Source organism: Elaeis guineensis, unplaced genomic scaffold (assembly GCF_000442705.2).
Source record: "Elaeis guineensis isolate ETL-2024a unplaced genomic scaffold, EG11 Super_Scaffold_32645, whole genome shotgun sequence".
NCBI classification, from domain to species: Eukaryota; Viridiplantae; Streptophyta; class Magnoliopsida; order Arecales; family Arecaceae; genus Elaeis; species Elaeis guineensis.
The window spans coordinates 1,269,673-1,296,122 of NW_027332421.1; the positions used below are offsets into that span (position 1 = coordinate 1,269,673).

Genomic DNA, 26,450 nt, shown 5'->3' on the forward strand with positions numbered 1-26,450 from the left:
ATATTAAATTTTTGAAATTAATTTTTAATGTAATACCCGCCGTCTTAAACCTATTAAAAGATAAGTTAAGCACAAAGCACTCAGATATCGTATTCTTCTTATATCATTCATTTTGTTCTCGCTAAAACAAAACCACCAACTACTATTCTCCACCTCTTTCTCTCTCTCTCTCTCTCTGCGATCTGCCTCTCTTGGAATTCTCATCACCTGTCAAACACCGTTGTCTTTTCTTTTCGTGTTTTCTGATTCCTGGTAAATAATCTGTCGGGCGCGCGCTCGATGAGACCCACCTGGCCGGGCTTCTAGATGAGCTGCTGTCCGCCGCCCGACCGATGGACAGCTCTCCGACCTACGACGGCCTGCCGCCGGTCGCGTCCTCCTCCTCCTCCTCCTCCTCCGCCGCGCTCTTCGCTAACAACCTCAAGGGCCTCCTCCTCGCCGTCGCCTCCAGCGCCTTCATCGGCGCCAGCTTTATCTTCAAGAAGAAGGGCCTCAAGCGCGCCGGTGCCTCCGGCGCACGCGCCGGTATGTACCACCTCTCCTCAAACCCTAACCCTAATCCTCAATCTCTGTGCTGAGGAAAAGAGCTTCCTTTATGTTTGCTTCTCAAGGCGTAGGTGGGTACGGATATCTTCTGGAGCCGCTCTGGTGGATTGGAATGATCACAAGTAAGTTCTGCTCTCGATGATTCCTCCTGTTTTTTCGTTTTCCGTCTAATTAGCTCACTCTTTTAGCGAATTCTTGTGAGAAAACTCTGAAAGTTGGAAACTTTGCAGTGATTGTCGGAGAAATCTCCAATTTTGTGGCTTATATGTTTGCCCCCGCGGTTCTGGTGACGCCGTTGGGGGCTTTGAGCATCATAGTCAGGTAGGGAATGAAAAAACCTCAGGGGAATACTAAAAGCCCTATGTGACTTGTTCGATTTTGGATTTTTATTTATTCTCTTGAGATGAACTTTGATTGGGGGAACTGGTTGGGCAGTGCTGTTTTGGCTCATTTCTTTCTGAAAGAGAAGCTTCAGAGGATGGGTGTGTTAGGCTGTGTGCTTTGTATTGTGGGATCCACGGTGATTGTGCTTCATGCCCCTGAGGAGAAGACCCCGAGCTCGGTTGAGCAGATTTGGAATTTGGCAACCCAGCCAGGTATAAACTTTTTGATCATTGTCGTTAGGGTGTTCCTTGTCCTGTTGCTGCCTCTTGTCTTTGATGATAAATGGTTGGGAATTATTTTTGTGCTTCGTCCAGCCTTTCTTTTTTATGCAGCATCGGCAGTGGCAGTATCACTCGTTCTGATGTTGCATTGCTCTCCACGGTATGGGCAGACAAACATAATGGTGTACTTGGGCATCTGTTCAGCAATTGGATCTTTGACGGTAATTATTGCCAGCTTTTGGTAATGTTTGAATTATCTTCATGCTCTGCTTGTGTGATTTCTGAAATGTCTGATCTTTGTGCATGTTTGTTTTTGGTTAGGTGATGAGTATTAAAGCCATAGGAATTGCCATTAAACTTACTGTTGAAGGCATCAACCAGGCTGGTTATTTTCAGACATGGGTGTTTGCTATGGTTGCAATCACCTGCATTATTATTCAGTTAATTTATTTGAACAAGGTGAGTGCCTGAATGAAGCTGCAGTTTCGCAGTAGTTCAAATGGGTGCTTATTCTTTTGTTAGCTTATCAGCAAATAATTGCGATATCATAGTTTTTCTTCATTAATGTACTTTGTAAACACTGAGTTGCTTCGAAGTTCGACCATATTCACGCTGAATCAAGATTTTGGTCATTAACAATGCTGTTCAGTGTGACTGACTACAGATTATTCATATAAAATATTAATTGGCAGCACTACAACTCCCTATTTTACCTTGCGGTGTGCATGAATGCTGTGCGAACCTTGAGAACTGTAGTAGGTGTATTATTTATGCTGTTTGTTTAAGCTGGAATTCAAAGGAAATGCATAATTAATTAGCTCATTCTTGATGCACAATGTTAACAAAGCTAATTTCTTAGTCTCAACAGGCATACAAACTCTCTCCCAACCAATTTTCAGGTGATCTTTGTTGTGCCTATCATCTTTATGGGATCTTCCTGTCAATCCCTGACCACTCTTCATCTGACCTTCTTATTGTTATTATTTTTTCTGCTGTAAATGATCATTTCATTCTAATCATTTCACCTTGGCTCATATATTTCCTATGATATACTGAATTATGATTCAATTATTTCTAGTTCATCATCTCTTCAACAGCATAATGTTGCATATGGTGGTCTTATTTGCATTATCTTTTGTACTGGATATTCTTATCCATGTAATGCTGCTGGTCGTAGGTGCCTCTAGTAACTTTAGAGAAAAAAATGTAAGAGATAACAAGATAATTCTGATAAACACTGGAAAGACATCTATAGTTTGTTATAAAACTTCACCACCATTCTCATTTACAATTTAAGCTAACTTAAATACTTATTCAAGTCTACTTCTTTGTTATCAGTCCTGCTTTGGGCTTCGTTCTAGATAAATTCTATCTGTTCATGGTATATTTAGCTTTGTCAAATTACTTGGACAATCAGAGCCCTTCAACCAAATCTGCAAATCATGATTGGCCTTACAGCATTTGTTAGGACTGTGAATGCCAATAGTTTTAGCAAATGTTGTATATGAAAGTTAAGAAAGAATGCCTAGAAGTTTTTCACCACCACATTGAATAGATTGTTGTTGCAATTTCCTGTCAACCTTCTTATTGTCATGCATCATGTGTCTTCAATCCTTTTAATACAACCTTAAGAATATCTCTACGTGCCCACAAAATTAAGCTAGACTTGGTCATAGGCTTTTTACATTGATAACAATATCTGCAGTATCATTGTTGCTTGGAATTATTCATCAAGTTGATTGATCATAATGTAGCCATAATTGTTGACCTTCTTATCATAGATGAAGTTTCCTTTATTTTAACCTCTTGTTAGCGCATGGTCATAATTTATCATGGGAATGTTTGTGGTTCAAAGACAGGGTGTTGGGGATGGAGGAGATAAGTACCACACAGGTCACTTTCATTTCTAGGGATCTTGCCTATCACTAAAGCAAAGTGAACTTTATATAACAAATATGATACCAACTTCATCATGAAAAAGCAGGCTGTAGAATACTTACACTTAAGAGGGTTAAGAATTGTACAGATTAGAATGTTGAGGTGGACCATTATAACTTGAAGTGTAGAATTAGGAAGGCTGTGAGCGGCATTAATGGAGTCAAAGTGAGGTTAAACATCTGAATGCTTTGGGCATGTGCAGCTTTGGCAAAAGATAACCTTAAATGGAAGAGGTCTTAATTATATGTCAAAATGTGTTTATGCATTTGTGTACAGGTTGAAGTGCCTGAAAATATGAGGGGAGGCCAAAGAAGATATAATGTAAGCATGATTTAAAGAATCTTTCTATGTTGTTAACTAACCATGTGAATGCAGAAGTTTAAGGAATGGGTCAATATGTATATGTGCGACCTGGACCGCAGACATGGTGGGATAATTGAATTGAATTAAATAAATATTGAGTTGGAGGGGATATGATGAACTCTCAACATCTAACAACCTTAACTCTGATACTGTGTCAACCAACCATTTGATCCCAAAAGCTTAAGTTGTTAGAGAATAGGTCAGCACTGTATATCAGGCTTAATATGATTCAGTGGTCTTGTAGATAGGCTTTGGGTAGTAAACATGAAAATAATATAATTTTAGACTTTTTATCTCAAGTGTTATTAAATTTGTTGTGACTTACTTCAATCCGAGTCTTCATGATGGCAAATTCAATACTTGGACATTATGTTTCTTGTTGGTGTTTATCCACGAAGGAGATTCAATTTCACTGATCTATCTTTGAGGCCAAATAATTGGCATGCATCTCAAAATGTACTTCAGACTTTTAGAGTTGTTTAACATGTAGTATTCAATATCAGATTGCATTATCAGTGCTTTGTTTGAAATTAGATTGTTAATATGGTTCAGTAGGTTGTGCATAGGTTATTTTGCATGCATGAAGCTTCATGCTCAAGATGACTTTTCTTCCCTGTGCTCTGAATGTGATTTGTTAGGTCAATGAGTTAAAGGTGTGGAATATCTATGGATATCAAATGCTGATTCTAGTGTCACAAAAATAGCAAGGTTAGAGATAAAAAAGGTTAAGGTTTTCTAGGTGCACTTTTTTATGTCTTTTCATTCTGTCCTTACTAAAATCCATATGCATGTTTGTTAAACATAATGGTATACATACCGTATGTAATAATGCAAGTCTTCAATAAAAGGCACCATGTGTGTATAACAGGGAAAGGCGATGTTGGTATTAGAAACATGGACACATTTATGGCTCTTCTTGACCGGTGGCTGTGACAATTCGACAATGAAGTGGAAGAAGCTATATTTGCTTAGTGGAGCTATGGAATCTAATGGTGCGTTTGGTTAGCCCCTTAAAAAGTACTTTTTTTACTTTTTGATTTTTAAAAAGTAAAAATCAAAAAGTAGCATTTGATAGCAATTCAAAAAGTAAAAATCAAAAAATCAAAAATATTTGCTTTACGTGGAAAGCAATTTTTTTTTTGTTTTCTAAAATTAGCTTTTGCTTCTTGTTGACTTACCTCGATTCTCCCCCTCCCCCTCCCTTTGGCTCTCTACCTTCTACATCGCCGCTGCTGCCGCCTCTGGTCGCGCCGATCTCATCTCCCTCCTTGTTGGATCCAGCCTCGATTCGACCTGGGCAGGCGTTGCCGGATGCCCGTCCACATCGCGGCGGTGGGGGGGTGGCGTTGGGGGGGAGACCTTGATGCTGTCCGCCTTTGCGTCGCCTCCGACGATGGCGATCTCGATCGGACCGACTCCCGCGAGTGGACCCCACTCCACTATGCCATTGCCGGTGGATACCTGGATGTTGTCGAGTTCTTGATCGATCGGTCTGCCTACGACGCTCGGCTCGCGCGAACGAGAGACGGACGGAAGATGTTGTTCGACCTCGCCATCGACTGGTGCCATACGGGGGTCTACGACGCACTCGGATTGAGCGACGCACTCCACCGGGTGGCGTGTTGCAGCGACATCGTCGACGTGTGGAGCTGCCTAGCATGGGGGGCGGCGGTGGATGGGAGGGACCAGAATAGGTGGACGGTGCTCCATCGGGTGGACGGCGCTGATTGACGGCAGAGTGCAGTTGGATACGATGGATCAGGAGGGTTTCTTTGGATAAAATATATTCGTGCCGTTGAGAGGGCTTTTTTGGCTTCTTCACTTTCTCCATTTGATAAGAAGAGGGGGATAGTTACCAAACATACTTTTTGCTTTTTTGCTTTTGTTCTGTAGCAAAAATCAAAAAAATAAAAAGTATTTTGTAGAAAGCAAAAATCAAAAATCAAAGTGTAACCAAATGCACTCTAAATGGACTAGTTTAATGGAATTATCTGTAATATTATAACATGAAAGGCTGTGCCTGTTGTTGTGTAGCCATGTGTGGCTACAGACCATCAAGTAGGAAAACAGATTGGGAGATGAAGTGTCTCTTTCTTCTCCTCAGACATATCACATACATGACCTCAAAAAGGGAGGAGCTCTTGGAGATGAAGTGTCTTCTTCTCAAACTTGTGTGGCCTTAAATAGGAAAGAGATCTTGGGGACAGTATCTTCTTCCATCTACAAACATGCATTAATATGAAATCTCAAATGGGAAAGAGATATAGGGGACAAAACATCTTCCTCCTCTCAAACATGTGCATCCTTTTGCCACATTTTAGTTAATTATCTAGTAAGTCATATCTATGAGAGTTTTGAAAAGTTGAGTTTGTTGGGTAGTCCCATTAAATCATTGTATGGGCTTGTTGTGATTTGATGCTTGTCATCAATTTCTTCTCCGAACTTAGCCTGCCATTTGATATCTAGGTTAAAGTTGTGTCCTCTTCATAATTTGTGGCTATTATGTGGGCATGTCCTTTTGAGGTTGAGAGATATGATTATATGTTATTTTGCTAGAGTTTATAACATGATGAGCAATGAGGAGTTCAAGATGTGGAAATGAAATTCAGAAGGTGATTTTTCCATCGTGAAATCATTCTACATGTTGCACACTTATTCCATTCAATAGCTACTATTGCTCATTACCAAAAACTGCCATTGACGTGTATTTTCCTTCAACGCAATGTTTCTTGGTGAAAGATCAAGTAAAATTACATACCACTTATTCTAATAATTCAATTTTTCCTTTTAGCAAACAGTGATACAGTTCAATATCTAATAATCTAATCAGGCAGCATAGGCTGGTTGAATTATTTTTATCTACATTGGATTCTTTTTTGTCCTGGTCCATGTGTATTGCATGACTTGGGTTGTTTACCCTCAAAATCGGTATGTCTTATCTGAACAAGCCACCTGAACGTGAATTAGCTGAACAAGCCACCTGAACGTGAATTAGCTGCATTAGGAGTTGCCAAACCAATTTGACTGCAATTTTATTAAGTTGAGAAAATGTGGTAAATATGCGTGCTAGTATATGTACTTAAGAGCGTGGCCAGGTATAATCTACCACTAGATAGCTAGGGTTATATGTAAGATCATCCATATGTCAACTGTATGTTGCAAGCTTTATCCACCAGTGTGGGTTGACTTTGTTGATCAGGGTAATTTTTTCGATGTTTGAGAATTGAGTACTTGGTTTGTAACTTGATTTTTGTTCTCTGTGAATTGCAGCCAAATCATTAACTATGAACACAAGTTCAAGGTCATAGAGCTGTTAATTATCAAAATTTAAATTACATGTTGGCAGGAAGGGAAGCCTACCTCATCCACTGTCCAACCTCTTGTGATCAGGTAGCAACCCTTGACAGACATTCTAGATTTGGCAAGTCTAAAATGAAGGGAAGTAGGTTTGATACAGGGGTCTGGGTTCATTTGTTATGCACATATCTTACGTATTTAGACCAACTTTTTCAGTTTGGTATTTTGTTTGGCCTTTGGATCTAACTACACTGTATTTTATGCTATTGTATCATCTAATATTTATTAGGTAGAAGTTATTGCTTGGTTCTTCAAGTTAACTATCTTGATGTGCCAAATTTTTGTTGGAATGTTCTTGTTTAGCTTTCCTACTACATATTTAGTCTCAGAGGAATGGCCCATCTAGATAGTTGCTTTCATATCTTCGTACCATTTGATTTAGTTCAAGTATCATAATTATTTTTTCAAAGCTTTCTAAATCTTGGAGAGCTTTATTTGTTGTTTAGCAATCGAGCTCTCCTACTGCACATTTGATGTCAGAGGAATGGCCCATCAGGTTGTTGCTTTCATATCTTCAGAACATTTTATTTAGTCCAAGCACATTATATATGATTACCTTTTTCAAAGCTTTCTCACTTTTGGTCACCTTTGTGTCCTATCCTGCATCCTGTATTTTTGCTTTTTATTTCAATCATTTCTTCATAGAATTATTCATTTAGAAAAGGTCTTTCCTCGTCTCCATTTTCTGTGCACCTATTTGGACCACTCCTTTTAATTAATGCTCTGATGGAGCAAATTTTGTTGGATATTAGATTAGATGGTATTTGCAATGTAGGCTAAGGAAGCCTGGTCTTGGAGAGTGGCTTGTATTTATGTGGAAGGGTTAGGACTGCAGACATTGACCTATGTACATGTGCATGAAATTTGTGTGCATCTGTATTTGCATGATAAGTGGTGTTGCCTATAATAGAACAAATAGGGAACCACTATTCATGAAGCTGATCCTAGAGTATGTGTCAACTCCGCTCTATGCACTTACGCTAAACCATGAAATATTCCATTGAGTTCCACCCCCTTCAGTTGGACACTGTGGACAGTAACCAAAAAGGATGAGCATGACACAAGTATATATAGACCTTTGACATATAATGGGATGTTTAGGGGTTTTACAACCAAATGCCCATAGTTGACATTAGGGCTGAGCACAAGTCGGGTTCGGTCGGGCTGAGAGAAAAATTTTACTTGACCGAACCCAATCGGGTTGAAGAAAATTCAACCCACTGCCGACCGTTTATCATGTATAAATCGTTTGAAACCGAAGTAAACAGTTTGTAGTGGGTTCGAGTGGGTTGTGTCAGTTTGGACTTCAATATTGACCTAATATTGATTTTAAGTTCAATATTGGCCCACGTAAGCTTATTTGTTTTTTTTTTGTCAATTTAATATCAAAAAAGTCTAAACCTTATAAATTATAAATTTTGAGCTTATTTTTGAATCTGTATAAAACAAAATAGAAAAATGAAAGATTTACTCATTTGAAAGTAAGTACATCTGAAAGTTTTTACTTTAGAATTATCTCAAATTGATGTGCTTCTATCAACAATTCAACATTAATATTCCCATGAATCCAAATAGGTGATATGGTGTTTTTTAGATGAAGTATTAAAGTCTGAACGACACTGTCCCAAAATGAAAGTGAGTTTGTAAAATACTACATCAGTTTAGTTCGGTTTCATGTGATTTAAAAGTGAAGGAACCGAACCCGACTTTTTACAAACTCCAACTCGATTCCACCCAATTTATGTCTTTCAACTGACTGAAACCAATGTTTATTGGGTCGGATTAGGTGGGTTTCTTCGGGTTTCGGTTATTTGCTCAGCTCTAGTTGACATCTGAATTTGTTCGGGAAAAATAGATTAGCCTTGAAAATAGTAAATCTAGTCAACCACCTTCATGGATGTTTCGTAGACTTCTGAATGGAGGAGAAAATTTGTGCCATTGTTTATCAGGTAATATTGTTTTTCTTTCCTTTTTTGTTATCTGATATGATCATCTCTTTGTTTAATGAACAAAATAATGATGTCGAAGCGAGTTAATTTAGATAATGTTTGTCATTTTTTATTTTTATTCCCTTTAGATATCAAAAAATTCAAAACACAGTTTTATAAACGTTAATACGTGCCGTCATTCTTTCAGGCGTTGGATACTTTTAACACTGCTGTAGTTTCACCCATCTACTATGCCATGTTCACAACTCTCACAATATTTGCGAGTGCCATTATGTTCAAGGTATAAAAAGTGTAATTCTTATGCACTATGACCTGTTTTTCTGGTTAACAAACATTTTGTTTGCTTTGCGACTATGTAGGATTGGTCTGGACAGAGTGCAAGCAATATCGCATCAGAGATTTGTGGGATAATTACAGTGCTTTCTGGAACAACAGTATTACATTCTACAAGAGAGCCAGATCCACCTTCCTCTGCAGGTACTGTTCTGTTAATTGGCAAACTTTATTAAGCTGGAAGATGGTGTGCTTGAAACCTTGTGTCAGCAGTTGTCCGGGGATTTTAGCTCCTCTCCCATTTCTGAACCATGGAATTCTTGTTTGAGTAGCAGCTGTTTTGCGAGTTTAGCAAATGCAAAGCTATATAGAAAGCACATCTATAGCCTTTAAAACCATTATCTAGACATTGTAACTTGTAAAAGTAAATCAGCTTTGTTTTTTTGGTTAGGGCTATGCCATCAAATTAAAAAGTCGTTTTACATGATGCACATTTTCCTACACAATGAGTATATATTATAAGAACCAACCTATTAAACATGTTTATATGGAATATGTCTATTCTCCAACTCGTATGTAAGAATTTCATTTTTCCATATTCTCTGTTGTGCATATGATTACATTAAGGTGTAGTTTTATATTTAGCAATTAACATGAGACGAACAGAATGATATTTTTGATTGTTTGGACTAGCTTGAATTAATTTATATGTTGTCCTATCATTAAGCCAAATTTTTTTTTCTTTCTTAAGATTTTTTTTTTTTTGTATAATCAAATCCTAATTTGTGATTTCCTACCATAAATAATGAGATATATAAATTATGCGAATGCTACATTGAAATCGGATTCCTGTTATCATTGCTTCTTTCATCAATTGAAAAATAGGGTTTTTCCATCTATGTGGAATTCCAGTTACATTTTCTTTCTGATTTTGTTTGATATTTGAATATTTTGAGCTTTATGATGGTAAAAGCGGTAGTGTTAATTGGATTAGATGCCAAATTTGATCAGGTCAAATTTGAAATTGGGATTTCTAAAATGAAAATCCGAATGAATATATGTTATCTACTACATTTCCAGTGCCTACAAAACAATAACTAATTTTTTGCAGCCTCTGCATCAGGTCATCCCAAAATGGACAGTACAAATATAGCTGGTGTTCTAAAATGCATAATATGCTATATAAATTTAGAAAGCAAATGGTCAATCTTCATCTAGGCATCTTAAAACACTTGCAAACCAAATTTAGTTATTTTGGGTGTTTCTAATCAATATAGATAAAATCAACATGTTGTCTCGTCTTATCTGTTATTTAAACTGTCTATTTAAGATGTCTTGATGGATAGGCAAGGAATTTCCAAAATAATATATTTTTGGTTTGCCAGTGGTTGAGGTCATAGTTTGCGTTCAATGGCTTGGATCTTTATTTTGGAAACCCAGTCTCCATCTTTGACATTACCAAATTGGTCTCTAATTTGGTTGGATTTTACTCATAGCCTGACTAGAAACACATCTAAGTATGTGCAATGTGGTCATGCTTATGTGCAAGTATGTACCGAAAAAATATCAAGCTTGCAGGTAGGCTATGAGGGCTATACTTATGCTGATTCTAAATGGTTTGTATGTTAGCTCTTTTGCAGAAACATCTATAATTTTACATACTTTAAAAGGTCCCTTACTGATCATAATCAAGCTCCTGTGACTGGTCTTTGTGAGCATGCAGATTTGTATACACCACTTTCACCTAAAATATTGTGGCATATCCAAGGCAATGGAGAACTAGGAAAGCACAAGAATGATGATTTGTTATCTGCTGAATTCATCACTGTGGTGCGACAAGACTACTTCACCTAGAATGCCTAGGATGGTAGGTTGCTGCTATATGTTGAACTCGTTGCTGCTGTGCCACAGAGGTTTCCCTTTGAGGCCCTTGCTCATCAGTCTTGTGAAAACCTGCCTCAACCCTCATTGGCTCAAAGTGGTGTGTAGAAAGTTTTGTAGGCTATAAAAGTGCTTAGTGATTGAAGAAGTTAATTGGATTGTTCGTTTCTTGTAGCCTTCTTTGCTTGCATCACTGCCACATGTAGTTGCATGTGCCTTTGTTTCTGTCGGTCTCTTGGCATCGGTACGTCCTAGCCACGTATACCTTTGTCAGTCTGTCACCTGATTGGTAGAGCCTGGGTTGTATTAGTTGGTTTAACCTAGGTATAAGCTAATGCAGAAAATGATCTTGATTGTAATTTTGTTTGGATAATTTAATGTACAAGTTATTGTACAGTTTGGTATTTTTGGAATTAAATAGATGGTAATTGTTAATCATGCGCAAATAAAATGGTGGTAAAAGTAATGGATGGTATAAATCTAGAAAATATATACCACGGTAGGCGTGAATGGAAGAACAAATTAGAACATTGTGGTCAATATGTTATCTCTTACTCATCCCAGCTTCGGCATTTTACCTTCTGTTGTTACCTCGATATCAATGAAAGTAATAAAATGTTGTTGCTCTTTCAGCATTTCATTTTTATGCCGTAGTGAATCTGCCCAGTTAATCAATAGCAATCACTTATTCTCGGCGAGCACCCTATAAGTCTTTTTCAAAAAGCTTGAAGAGTCATAAATTTGTTAAATCTTAAAGCATTTGTCCTTCCAACTTAAGGACATTGCACTGCATACAGCAAAATTCTCATGAGTAACTAACTATTTACAATGATTTTGAGAATTAACGACGTATATAGGCAAAATGATGTTAAAGGTCTCGAAACTTTCCAAATGATCAAAGTGACGAAGATGGTTAAGTGCTTGCTTTTGCTTCCTAGCTTGGATAGAGCTCAGCTTCAACCGTTTAATATTAAAACACAAAAGCTACATGATTCCCGTCTTCATGTGCCTTCAGCAAAAGATCTATGGTAAAAGTTCCAAATTTAAATTTGAATTTTTTCCTTGCAATTAAAACGTTATTGACATATAAGCTGCCTAAGCATCAAGCCAATGTAAACAGCAGAAACACTAGGAAATCAAGAGTAACCCTGCCAATTTCTGCAACAGGCAAGAAACCTTATCTTTAATATGATTGGCCACCCAGTCTCACAATATTGTCTAAGAGAACCATAACTTGTGCATGGCATGCAATTGACCTAATCTGTTTGATTTCGATGACGTCCCATACGTCTCCTTGAGCTTCCCAGGAGCCATGGCTCTACTGCAAGGTACTGCCTGACCAGCAGGTCCCAGTTTGCTCCCTGAGAGCGATGCCGCCAGCATACTCTTCAGCAATGCCTGTAACTGATTCCAGAATATGACTTTTATATCCAGAGTTTTCCACGTCAAGTCTCCATTTCCCAGAATCCCGATAAGAGCCTCACCAGGCATCGGAGAGAAAGCATTACTCCACATCTTCAAGTTTGACAAAGTCCTAAATAGCTAAGCAGGTAAATATGATGACGTGCATATTCACTTGCAAAGCAACTTTTTATTAATATGTGTTGCCGCTCGGCTATGGTAGCGCCGTGTCGGCTGGCTGTCCTAATGGATGGAGGCATCTTCTGTGGTGGTCAGACCTATAAGAAAAATCCGTTTATCTGAGCGTGTGCGGTGAGAGACCCTCTAACGTCTAAGGCAGTTGGAGTCTAGGAAATAGATGAAAGAAAAAAAAAAATGAGGAACGAGAGGAGAGCTCTAGGTTCTCTGTTGGACTTACCTGTCACGCTCCCGATCCGAGATTGTGAATCGAGGGTCATGGCAACCGCCGCATACTTATAGAATACTTTTTCCATAAGCATGCAAGGTATCTCATCATGATATCTTCACAAACAGTTAAATAAATTTTTTTTTTTATTCAATAATCAAACCTTGGTTCAAATCAAAACTAAGTGTTCAAAAGAAAGTAACTGTCTGACAAAGTCAATACTAAAAATAGAACTAAAGGTCTTGAATCAATTCTGAGAAAAATCCTAAATCAATAAGTTAACTCCATCTCTAATCGCTCTCCCAACCGAAAACCCGCATCATGCTAATTTTCCGGATCTGTAAGAAAAACATAAAACTTATCATGAGCTAAATAGCCCAGTAAGCAGTGTATACCTTTAACTGAATAATCAGGCAAATAATACTATGCATCACAAATCAATATGTAATTTCATGAAATCATAATCATACTGTCAATCATATATAAAAGTCAATTCATCATAATTTCCAATTATGCTTTTCTTCTTAAATTCATCAATTTCTTAAATTCTTCTTACCAACCATGACTATGACCACATTATCCCTGTGGCAGGGTCATAATACCGCGTATCTGCTTGCGGTGGGCTGCGAATCATCTGACAGCCAAGTCCTTTGGAACCGCTGGTCTAACTGGCGGTTTTGTCGCTGGTCTCACTGGCAACATAAATCCTTAGGACAGTCAATTACCAACGTATATGTCCCCATTGGCGGGGTCCTCAACACAGTCAGGTTGTCAATTTCATATTGTCTTCCAATTCATATATTATATTCAAGAATAATAAAATTAATTGATATTCGAGTAAAATCAATTATAACATTCTTTGAGATCATATATCATCATAATAATTGCTCAGCAAATAACATCATTCAATAAATAATTTTCTATAATTAACTTTCATCATAAATAATTTTCAGCAATTATTTCAATAAATAATTTCAATCACAAGCATGCATAAATTTATTTAATTCGTAATATACCAGATAAATTCAATAAAAGTAAACATTACTTACCTGAAAAGAAAATCCAAACTAGAAATTCTAAGGGTCTCGAAAATCCTTCTCTGAACCTGATATGTCAAATATCATATTTTAAATCAAAATTTCATCGAATTAAAAATAACTAATTTATTAAAAATCTAATGTCTCCACTAGGATCAATTCGTCGACAACATCCCGATTTTCGAATTAACCCATGGACACCCTAATTTTATTTTTATTTTTATTGCTAATTTTTTTTTTAATAAATTAATTCCATAAATCCTATGATCTAGAGAGAGAAAGAGAGAGAGAGAGAGTAAAGAGAATTTCTCTCTCACCCCCTTTTTTTTTTTTTTCTTTTTCTTCTTTTTTCTTCTTTTTCTTCTTTTTCTTCTTTTCTTTTTCTTCTTTTCTTCTTTTCTTCTTTTCTTCTTTTCTTGGTTCTTCCCGTGCCGGAACAGGGGACCCTTGGTCCTCCGGCCTTGATCGGCCGTTCGGGCCGCGGCTGCCACGGCGGAGGCCGGCGGCCGACGGGGCCATCTCTCCCGGTCACGGAGGAAACAGGGCCGGCGGTCAATTCCGATCGCCGGCGCCGGAGATTTCAAGGAAAAGAGACTCAAAAACAGTCTCTTTCCCGTCGGTAGATCGGCGACATTCGTCGCTAGCAGCCATGCACAGGAGCATGGGAGGAAGGAGAAGAAGGAGAGGAGGAAGAGAGAAACTTACCTCAGCCTCCGGAGACCTCGTCGGCGGCAAACACGGCGAGAACAAGGCAAGGGATCGCGGCTCTTCTTCGAAAAAATCGAAGAGGAAAAGAGTCGATGGATCGATTCTAAAGAGAGGGGGTCTTCTTATAGGACATCCTAGGACTCCGAGGGGTCTTAGGAATTCGATTTTTGCTCGGATTTTGCCGGAGAAGGAGACTCCTATCGGGAGTCTTCTTCCCGGTTTTGAATTCCTCTGTTTTTTTTTTTTTTTTCCGTTTTGGGCTTTGATCTGCTGGGCTGAAACGGGTTTTGGGCTATAACATTCTTCACCCCTAAAAAGAAATTTCGTCCTCGAAATTTTTCATACCTGTAGTCTCGAAGAGCTGGGGATATTTTTGCTTCATTTCTTCCTCTAGCTCCCAAGTAGCTTCTCTTTCTGAATGTCGACTCCACTGTACCTTGACATAAGGAATGTTGCGACGTCTCAGCACCTGTTCTTTACGGTCTACGATCTGTATCGGGTATTCTTCATATGTTAGATCCTTCCTGGCTTGTACTGGTTCAAGTTCCACAATGTGACTTGGATCTGGTAAATATTTCTTTAACATAGAAACATGAAAAACATTATGTACTCCTGCAAGTGAAGGGGGTAAGGCAAGTCGATAAGCCACCTCACCAATTCTTTCCAAAATCTCAAACGGACCCACATATCTAGGATTTAATTTGCCACGAATGCCAAATCTTGAGATTCATTTTGAAGGAGATACTTTGAGAAATACATGGTCTCCGACTTGAAATTCTAATTTCCGTCTCCTGTTGTCTGCATAACTTTTCTGTCTGCTTTGTGCTGCCCGTAGTCGTTCTTTAATTAATTGAATCTTCTCGACTGCTTGTTGAACAAGTTCGGGACCCAAAATTCTTCGCTCACCGACATCATCTCAGTGAATCGGTGATCGACATCTTCTACCATATAAAGCTTCGTAAGGTGCCATACCAATGCTAGCCTGATAACTGTTATTGTAAGCGAACTCAATCAAAGGTAGATGCTCATCCCATGAACTTTTCATATCCAAAATACAGGTTCTCGACATATCTTCTAAGATCTGAATAGTTCTCTCTGACTGACCATCAGTCTGTGGATGAAAAGCTGTACTGAAGTTCAATTTTGTTCCTAATGCCTTGTGTAAGCTCTTCCAAAACTGTGATACAAATCTGGTGTCTCGATCCGATACGATGGTCACTGGAATTCCATGTAACCTTACAATTTCTTTCATATATAACTTTGCTAGTCTTTCCAAAGTAAATCCAACTCTAATTGGAAGAAAGTGTGCAGACTTTGTCAATCGGTCCACAATCACCCAGGCTGCATCATTTTTACTGGGAGTCTTCGGTAGTCCAGTTACAAAATCCATAGTGATATGTTCCCACTTCCAAACTGGAATATCAAGAGGTTGAAGTAGTCCCACAGGTCTCTGATGTTCAGCTTTAACTTGTTGACACACCAAACATTGAGCCACAAATTGAGCGATCTCTCTTTTCATATTATTCCACCAGTACATTTCTTTTAAGTCTCTATACATCTTGGTACCTCCCGGATGAACTGTATAACCGGTCTGATGTGCTTCCTGAAGTATTTCATGCTTAAGTGCTGAATTATTGGGTACGCAAATCCTATTTTCGAACCTTAACGAACCGTCTTTATGTATCTTGAATTCAGATTGAATACCAGCTTCCACTGAATTTCTTATTTTTATTAGTTGTGGATCATCATTCTGGGCAACGGAAATTCTTTCAATGAGTGTTGGCTGAACCCTCATGTTGGCTAACCGTACTGTTGAGTCATATTTTCGGATGTCTAATTCCAATTTTCTTATATCCTTTAACAATTGACTTTGATGTGTAATTAAAACTGTCAAATTTTCCACAGATTTTCTACTAAGGGCATCAGCAACAACATTAGCTTTTCCCGGATGATAATGGATTGTTAAATCATAATCCTTTAATAGTTCTAACCACCTTCTCTATCTCATGTTTAATTCTTTCTGTGTAAAGATGTACTTCAAACTCTTATGATCAGTAAACACTTCACACTGCGCACCGTATAAGTGATGTCTCCAAATTTTTAGAGCAAAAATTACTGCAGCTAATTCCAAATCATGTGTCGGATAATTTTGTTCATATGGTTTCAGTTGTCTTGAGGCATAGGCTACTACCTTACCATGTTGCATCAATACACATCCGAGTCCCTTTTTAGATGCATCACTATATATTGTAAAACCTTCATCTCCTGTTGGTATAGTAAGGATAGGGGCTGACACTAATCGTTGTTTTAATTCTTGGAAACTCTGTTCACAATCTTCAGACCACTCGAATTTAACCCCTTTTTGAGTAAGACGAGTCAAAGGTGCAGCTATGCGAGAAAATCATTCTATAAATCGTCTGTAATATCCTGCCATTCCCAGAAAACTTCGAATCTCAGAAATATTTGTAGGTCTGTTCCACTGCATCACAGCTTCCACTTTTGCTGGATCCACAGAAATTCCATCTTTAGATACGATATGTCCTAAAAAGGCTATTTTGTCCAACCAAAATTCACACTTCTTAAATTTGGCATAAAATTTTTCTTTCCTCAATATTTGTAGCACACATCGTAAATGTTCTTCATGCTCCAATTTACTTCTTGAATATATCAAGATATCGTCAATAAATACGACAACAAATTTATCAAGATAAGATCTGAATATTCTGTTCATTAAATCCATAAAGACTGTTGGAGCATTGGTTAACCCAAAAGGCATCACTAAAAATTCATAATGTCCATAACGAGTTCTAAATGCCGTCTTTGGTATGTCTTTTGTTTTAATTTTTAACTGATGATACCCTGAACGAAGATCAATTTTAGAAAAGACTTGTGCACCTTGCAGCTGATCAAATAAATCATCAATTCGAGGTAGAGGATACTTATTTCTGATAGTATTTTTATTCAACTCTCTATAGTCGATACAAAGTCTCATACTACCATCTTTCTTCTTCACAAATAAGACTAGAGCTCCCCAAGGAGATACACTAGGCCTTATAAAACCTTTATCCAATAAATCCTGTAATTGATCTTTTAACTCCTTTAATTCCATAGGGGCCATTCTGTAAGGAGCTTTAGAAATCGGATTGGTATTAGGTGCCAACTCAATAGTAAATTCAAGTTCTCTATCTGGGGGTAGTCCGACTAAATCATCAATGAATACATCCGAAAATTTATTTACGATAGAAATATCCTGTAACTTCAATTCATCATGTTCTTTATTCTTTATTGATACTAGGTAACCTCTACATCCCTTTCTTATCATCTGTCTAGCTTGTTCAGGTGAAATAATACATGGAGGGGTGGTTCCTGTACTTCCATCAAAACTAAAAGTTAATTCTCCCGGTATGTGAAAATTCACTCTCTTTCCATGACAATCCACAGAGGCATGATATGTAGCCAGCCAATCCATTCCTAGAATGACATCGAAATCATGCATATCCAGGACCACCAAATCTGTCGGTAATTCTCTTTCTCCTATCTTGATACTACATGACTTGCACACACTTTCGGTACTCAAAATACCACCTACTGGTGTCTCGACATATAATTTGGTTTTCATGGGTTCACAACCTATATCATGCTGTCTAATAAAAGTAGTAGATATAAAGGAGTGTGTAGCACCAGAATCAAACAAAACTGAAGCATGAATACCAGATACAGGAATGGTACCTGTCACTACAGCATTGGAGGCCTGAGCATCCTGTTGTGTGAGAGCATAGATTCTTCCTTGAGTTTTCGGCCTTTGACCTCCGTCCTTTGCTTGTGTTGATCTATTTTCGTCCATCTGCGGGCAATCTGCAATCTTGTGTCCTTTCTGGCCACATCTAAAACACGAACCAGTATTCCATGGGCAATTAGAAGTCTCATGCTCTCTTCGGCCACATCTCGAACATTTAGCTGCCTCATTCTCACGATTTTTATCAGTTGCTGGCTTCTTTGCTGGAACCTTATTGTTCTGGTTTCGTCCTTGAGTTCCACTAAACCTATTTCTCTTCTTCTGATTCCGTTCACGCTCCATATGAGCTTCATTAGCTTCTCTCTCAATTATTAGAGCTTTGTTCACAACTGAGGCATAAGTAGTTAGCTCATAGGGTACAACTTGTCTCCTAATTTCTGTCTTCAGTCCCATTTTAAATTTGTGTACTCTGTCTTGCTCAATCTCAACTAGTCTCGGAACAAATTTGGCTAACTCCATGAATTTGGTTTCATATTCTGCAACAGATCTGTTACCCTGTCTCAGGTGAATGAACTCCTGTTCTTTCTGTATTCTGACACTTCGGGAAAAATACTTGTCAAAGAATTCATCTCAAAATCTCTCCCAAGTGAGTGGTATCCCATCGTGCTCATATTTTTGTTCCAGTATACGCCACCAGTTGTATGCCTCGCCTTGTAACAGATATGCTGTATAGTGGATCTTCTCTTCATCTTGGCATTCTTGCACGGCGAAGGCCTTCTCCATTTTTATAATCCAGTTATCTGCTTCTTGTGGCTCGATGGTCCCTTTGAAGGCTGGAGGGGCTAGCTTCTTAAATTCGACGATATTGTTTCTTTGCATCGGATGTTCTCCATGTCCAAGTATTGGTGGAAATTGCTGACGTGGCTGTGCATGCTGTTGTTGAAGTAATTGTTGCTGTGTTTGAACTACTCCGATCAGAGTTTGCATTAGTTGAGTCATGTTCGGCTCCTGTGCTGTCGGAGTATTTCCGGTAGGATCATGGATTCCCTCCTGCTGAGTTGTACCGCTGTTTAATTGGGGAGTATTATCGCCAAGTGGATTTGATGTCCCTCCTACCGTTCCTTGAGTATTCCTCGCTCGTCGTGGAGGCATATTGACCATGTTAGATTTGAGATAATAACTTATCCTTAATAAGGTTATAACTTGTGACAAGTCAAATCATAATTATCATAACTTAACATTTCAATTTCCTAATGTCTACCCATCACTCACTTTATTCTACATGTCTCTATCTATCTACTTATGCTCTGATACCATATTAATTATCACGCCCCCGACCCGAGATTGTGAATCGAGGGTCATGGCAACCGCCGCATACTTATAGAATACTTTTTTCATAAGCATGCAAGGCATCTCATCATGATATCTTCACAAACAGTTAAATATTTTTTTTTTTTATTCAATAATCAAACCTTGGTTCAAATCAAAACTAAGTGTTCAAAAGAAAATAACTATCTGACAAAGTCAATACTAAAAACAGAACTAAAGGTCTTGAATCAATTCTGAGAAAAATCCTAAATCAATGAGTTAACTCCATCTCTAATCGCTCTCCCAACCGAAAACCCACATCATGCTAATTTTCCGGATCTGTAAGAAAAACATAAAACTTATCATGAGCTAAATAGCCCAGTAAGCAGTGTATACCTTTAACTGAATAATCAGGCAAATAATACTATGCATCATAAATCAATATGTAATTTCATGAAATCATAATCATACTGTCAATCATATATAAAAGTCAATTCATCATAATTTCCAATTATGCTTTTCTTCTTAAATTCATCAATTTCTTAAATTCTTCTTACCAACCATGACTATGACCACATTATCCCTGTGGCAGGGTCATAATACCGTGTATCTGCTTGCGGTGGGCTGCGAATCATCTGGCAGCCAAGTCCTTTGGAACCGCTGGTCTAACTGGCAGTTTTGTCGCTGGTCTATCTGGCGACATGTCGCTGGTCTCACTGGCGACATAAATCCTCAGGACAGTCAATTACCAACGTATATGTCCCCATTAGTGGGGTCCTCAACACAGTCAGGTTGTCAATTTCATATTGTCTTCCAATTCATATATTATTTTCAAGAATAATAAAATTAATTGATATTCGAGTAAAATCAATTATAACATTCTTTGAGATCATATATCATCATAATAATTGCTCAGCAAATAACATCATTCAATAAATAATTTTCTATAATTAACTTTCATCATAAATAATTTTCAATAATTATTTCAATAAATAATTTCAATTGCAAGCATGCATAAATTTATTTAATTTATAATATACCAGATAAATTCAGTAAAAGTAAACATTACTTACCTCAAAAGAAAATCCAAACTAAAAATTCTAAGGGTCTCGAAAATCCTTCTCTGAACCTGATATGTCAAATATCATATTTTAAATCAAAATTTTATCGAATTAAAAATAACTAATTTATTAAAAATCTAATGTCTCCACTAGGATCAATTCATCGACAACATCCCGATTTTCGAATTAACCCATGGACACCCTAATTTTATTTTTATTTTTATTGCTATTTTTTTTTTTAATAAATTAATTCCATAAATCCTATGATCTAGAGAGAGAGAGAGAGAGAGAGCAAAGAGAATTTCTCTCTCAGCCCCCTTTTTTTTCTTTTTCTTCTTTTTTCTTCTTTTTCTTCTTTTTCTTCTTTTCCTTTTCTTCTTTTTCTTCTTTTCTTCTTTTCTTGGTTCTTCCTGTGCCGGAACAGGGGACCCTTGGTCCTCCGGCCTTGATCGGCCGTTCGGGCCGCGGCTGCCACGGCGGAGGCCGGCGGCCGACGGGGCCATCTCTCCCGGTTACGGAGGAAACAGGGCCGGCGGTCAATTCCGATCGCCGGCGCTGGAGATTTCAAGGAAAAGAGACTCAAAAACAGAGTCTCTTTCCCGTCGGTAGATCGGCGACATTCGTCGCCGGCAGCCATGCACAGGAGCATGGGAGGAAGGAGAAGAAGGAGAGGAGGAAGAGAGAAACTTACCTCAGCCTCCGGAGACCTCGTCGGTGGCAAACACGGTGAGAACAAGGCAAGGGATCGCGGCTCTTCTTCAGGAAAATCGGAGAGGAAAAGAGGGGAAAAGAGTCGATGGATCGATTCTAAAGAGAGGGGGTCTTCTTATAGGAAATCCTAGGACTCCGAGGGGTCTTAGGAATTCGATTTTTGCTCGGATTTCATCGGAGAAGGAGACTCCTATCGGGAGTCTTCTTCCCGGTTTTGAATTCCTCTGTTTTTTTTTTTTTCGTTTTGGGCTTTGATCTGCTGGGCTGAAATGGGTTTTGGGCTATAACATTACCTCTCTCGGCTTTATCTAAGGTCCTCTTTTTTATCTTTTTATATAGAGTTAGAGTCGTAGATTGCTGTACCGGAGTCGTGTAGGTCGCAAGGGCCTACTAGGCCACGATTTGATGGGCTACTGGAGGCCATGTAAGTTTGTAGCGCCACGATCTGATAGGTTGTTGTGTTACCTACTATCCCATGCTTAGGGTTATTAGTCGTGGGTTCTGATTATTAGATGTATGTCCTAGAAATCAATCATATCGATACATGTATTTATTTTAAAATATAATTTTATATTTAATTTTTTTATTATTAATAAAATTAGATTTTTAATTTTATTCATGTTGTGTACGTATCCATGAATCATCCAAGGAATCAATAAGATGATGACATATTTTCAAGAATTAAAAATTTGAGGCACGTGTCATTGGTGATTAATTTCTAAATGCTCCCAATCAATAGATCATTTATGGAGATGGTGATAGATCCGATTAGATTGATGCACATATTGCTTTTCTTTTAAGGATAGACGAGTCTTGAGTTTACAGTATGAAAATATTGAAGCAGGAGTGTACATGGTTGTCAGTGAACAAGAGTCCCTAGTGTGATCAATACAAGAAGTCATTTGGATAGTATGACTAGTCCTTTGATCTATGGTATTTCGACTATTTATAATGGGATTGCTATAGTTTGACTATACATACACTTGGTCCTAGCCATATGGATTCTTACAGTGCACGTTGACTGCAGTAGGTTCATTATAGGAATAGAGTGTGCACCTATATAGAATTTATCACCCTTGGTAGATAAGTAAATTGGTCTTATGTGATTTTTGAGACTGAGTTCAGAAGATCTTAGCCAGGACAGTGTAAATAGTGAAAAAAAATTTCTATCATTTTCACATTAGAAACTCGAGTTGAATAAATTAAATATGTGATAGATAATAAGGTTTGATGAGTAATTCTATAACCTCTGTCTAATCAAAACTCATGATAGAAGGATTGTATCATGCATTAATTGCACCTATAGGTTCATTCCATTCCGTTCTGCTGGAATGCCACTGCATGCTGCTAGGCATCACGAATAGATTGTGGGACTTACGAGAATTATCTTGATGATCGATAATTCTTATTGAGATGAGTTAGAATGGTTTTAATATATTGAAAAGAATTTTAATACATTGAAAAGAGTTTTAATGATATTGAGAATGGAGATCATAATATATCTCATTATCAGACAGAATAGAACCTATAGGATCACACACATAAAAGGTTGTATTTGATTAGATAGTTGAATTTAATTTAATAGAACTCGGTTTAAATCTGAGTCAAAAGTTTGACATGTCAAAGGTTGAAAGTCAAAGATTGACATATCAAAGAGTTGACACAATTAAACCCAAAATCAATGGGACTCCTAACAAATTTTGAACCATCAAAGGTTGATCTGTCAAAGTTTGATCTGTCAATATGATTGATATTCAAAAGGACTCCTCAAAACTGAGGTGTTGGCATCCAAGAGTTGTGGCGCCACATGTTTTCTTATGCCATACGAAGGCATGCACCCAAATTGTTGAATGCCCTAGGCTAACGCCCAAGTTTTCTGCACTACATCTCCTCACATTATTTGGATCACGTCCAAAAGTCCTTCTTGCCTAAGTCTTGGACTGATCAAAGGATTTGACATATCAAAGATCTGATGCATTAGGACTCTAACGTGAACAACTTCATGATAATTATAAAAGGAACAGATCTCAATGGAGTGATCATGCCTACCCATCTATCATGCCTATCTAGGATGCCCCTTATATCTCTGGTCAAAAGATACATTATGCCGAAGTTGTTGGATGCCCCAATCTCATGCTCCACCTCCTTGCCTTCACATGGAAATTGTTTTATGCCCAAGGGTGGGCATACGCCAAAAAGAAAAGAGAGAGAGGGACTGCTGGATTTCCTTGAGAAGAAAATCAAGAAAGGCTGAGGAAAAATCCTAGATTTGTTCCTATGTGAAGCACGATCTTACGAAGAGGAGAAAGACTGAAATTCTTGAGAAAAATTTTCAGTAATAAAAAAAAAAATCCACTATCAGAAGAAGGATCTCTGTAAGAAGCTAGCATCTCGATCAGATTAGACATCTTTGATCAGATCAAAGCTTCATATGGATACCTGCAAAGGCCAGATGTTTATGCGGCTTCAAAAGAACTGTGAAGATATCCACGATCATTGGATTGTGGTGAAGATCTATCCGCGCAAAAGTGATGATTTGATCTCACTTTATTATATTAATCTAAATCTTAAAAATTATGAGGGATCTGGATTGTTTCAAGATAAGATCTCATATTTTAATTAAAAATATAATTTCATGATTCCTTCTACTACACATAACAATTTCTTTTTTAACAGTGGTATCAGAGTCACATTTATATATTTTAAGATAGGTTAATAGATTTTGATATTCTAGATCATTCTTTTTTATTTTTTATGATCTTTATTGTGATGATTGATCACAAGCAAATAGGATCATAAACTGAATAATTTATAGATCATTTAACAATTTTCAAATTAATGTTAAATGATTAATATTCAAATCTAGTATTTATTATCTTTTATGTATGAGATATATGTAGTTCATGTATGAGATACATGTGGTGATGATCATAGGATTGCGATCCTTTTACTTATCTCTGTGATGTATCATATGCGAATCCTATAATTTTAAATTATTTAATTTTTGAGTGCCTATGAGCATGAATAGATTTATGTAATTTGGAGACCTATGAGTCTTGTTAGATTTGATCTAATGGGTTGTAATTAATTATATTTTATGGCTTGCATCATGTATGGTTGCATGTCAATGGTTGGTTGGATGCAAGCCTACAACACACAATTAGTACGGATCGAGTCGAGCAATTGGTTAAGGTTGGATCAAGATGTTGATCATGATCAGATCAAAGACTTGCTCGAAATCAAATTAAGGAGTTGAAGATGATTAAACCGATTGACATGCTTACTTGTGCTTTTGACCCATAGACTCCGATTCTGGCTTAGTGGCTCAAGGCCAAATTCCTTTCTTAGATCCATGATCATCACTAGTTCTTATTTATATTTAATAGATTTTATTTATATTAAATATAAATAATTAAAAAATTGAGATATAAATTTAATCTCCTGATAAATATTAAGTCGAGAGGTCTTCCATCATTGTAGATGTATGGGCGTCTTACTAGTGTTGACTGGCTCAACTAGTTATAATGGTTAGTTGCATTGGAAAGGTGCAATCACTCTATTAACGTGAGATACTGTGGAGGTAAAGATGGAGTTAGACTTAATAACTATTAGACAAGGGATCCAGTGATGGCTTTGCCTACACATTTGAATAGTGGGTTTGACTTAACTAAAGAATGAGGTCAATAACTATGAGATGAGGTTACATGACTTAGAGATTAAAGATCATTGCAACTTGCTTGAAAAGCATTGGATAAGAGTTATCCACTCATTGATTTACATGTTGCCAATAAATATTAGGTGAGGTGGTACGTTAAATTGGTGGAACCACAGTATCCACTTAAAATTCTAATTATGAAGGGTTTATGTTTCTTTATTCGAGGAGTATAAAGGACTCAAGAAAATAGTGAGAGGTATATTTATTTTTAAAAGAGACACCAAAATAAATTTTTTAAAGCAAATATAAAAGTCTAATTTGAATCTTTACACTCTGTAGAACAAAATGTCAACTTCTAACTACCTAGCTTGCATTCTTGAAACTAACCGACTAATCGAAACTAATTATAAAGACTAGCTCGGAAACCTAAAAATAGTTTTATATTTTAAAAAGTTATGTTCTTGATTAGGATATCCCCACATTACCAAACCATCCAACGGCTGACCAAAGAAAAGCATCGAAAAAATGGAAGGATGATGACAATAAGGCTAGGTGTTATATTATAGCATCAATGTCTAATGAACTTCAATGCTAGCATGAGGATATGAAGATTGCTAGGGCCATGCTAACTCACCTCAAGGAGTTGTATGGTGAGTAGAGCCGATCAGCATGTTATGAAGTATTCAAAAGACTTTTCAAAGCTTAGATGTGCAAAGGGTAGTTTATCAATGATTATTGTTTGACAATGATCCAAGATTTAGAGGAGATTGAGAAGCTTGGTATGATGATGCATAAGGAATTGCAAGCTGATTTGATCTTACAATCCCTTCTTAATTCATGTGGATAGTTTATGGTAAACTATCATATAAATTAGATTGATTGCACCAAGGCTGAATTGTTAAACATGTTGGTAACTACAAGAGGGGCCTTGAAGGATTCAAGTGTTGGGAGGATTGTTGGGTTCTGGCTACACAGTGAAAAATAATTTTTAAAAATTTTAAAACAAGTAAATCAATAGCCTTATCAAATAAAACTATCAAGTCGAACCCAAAACCCTAGAATCACTTTGCTGATCACGATCAAAGCAAATTCAAGCATGCAAAGAGATAGAAAATTATACTTTAATCGATACAAAAAAGTGGCAAGTTAGTATTCTCGACAAGACCTCAAGGTAGAAGTCTTCTAATGGTGATCCACATGGAAGTTGGCCAAAGTCCTTCCCAACCGGTGCACTGTCGCAGCCTTATCTTCTCAAGAATATTATCGGCTTCAAACTTGCATCACGACCGCACCAAAGTCTAGTTGCTTTCGATCTTACCACCAGAATGACACCAAGAAGACACTCTTCCAATGTCACACAATGTAAGATTTGATTTTTGGCTTCAACACATGAAAAACTAAATCCGAGGGCACTCAAGCAACACTTGTTGAAAATCTCACCACCCTAGTAGCAACTTTTGCCACTCAAAATTCTCTTTTTTTTTTCTCAATTTTTTTTAAATTTTTTTTATATTT

At 37.4% G+C, this 26,450-nt stretch overlaps 1 protein-coding gene across 7 annotated transcripts; it reads left to right on the forward strand.

The window, feature by feature from the left end:
- The first annotated feature begins 106 nt into the window (after positions 1–106).
- Positions 107–11,347, forward strand: LOC105036136 (probable magnesium transporter NIPA6). 7 transcript variants are annotated; one of them, XR_012137713.1, is made up of 10 exons: positions 108–525; positions 612–668; positions 777–867; positions 982–1,142; positions 1,245–1,372; positions 1,473–1,610; positions 4,321–4,444; positions 8,946–9,038; positions 9,118–9,235; positions 10,755–10,786. XR_012137713.1 is itself a non-coding variant. In XM_073250432.1 (9 exons), exons 1-9 carry the CDS (start codon positions 333–335, stop codon positions 10,883–10,885), a joined length of 1,092 nt encoding a protein of 363 aa, XP_073106533.1. In that variant the 5' UTR covers positions 109–332; the 3' UTR covers positions 10,886–11,347. The 7 variants fall into 7 exon arrangements, 6 of the variants coding, with proteins under 6 accessions (XP_073106536.1, XP_073106537.1, XP_073106533.1 ...); XM_073250432.1 differs by lacking the exon at positions 4,321–4,444 and having other exon boundaries at positions 109–525; positions 1,263–1,372; positions 10,755–11,347; XM_073250433.1 differs by lacking the exons at positions 4,321–4,444; positions 10,755–10,786 and adding an exon at positions 10,672–10,748 and having other exon boundaries at positions 109–525.
- The last annotated feature ends 15,103 nt before the right edge of the window (positions 11,348–26,450 follow it).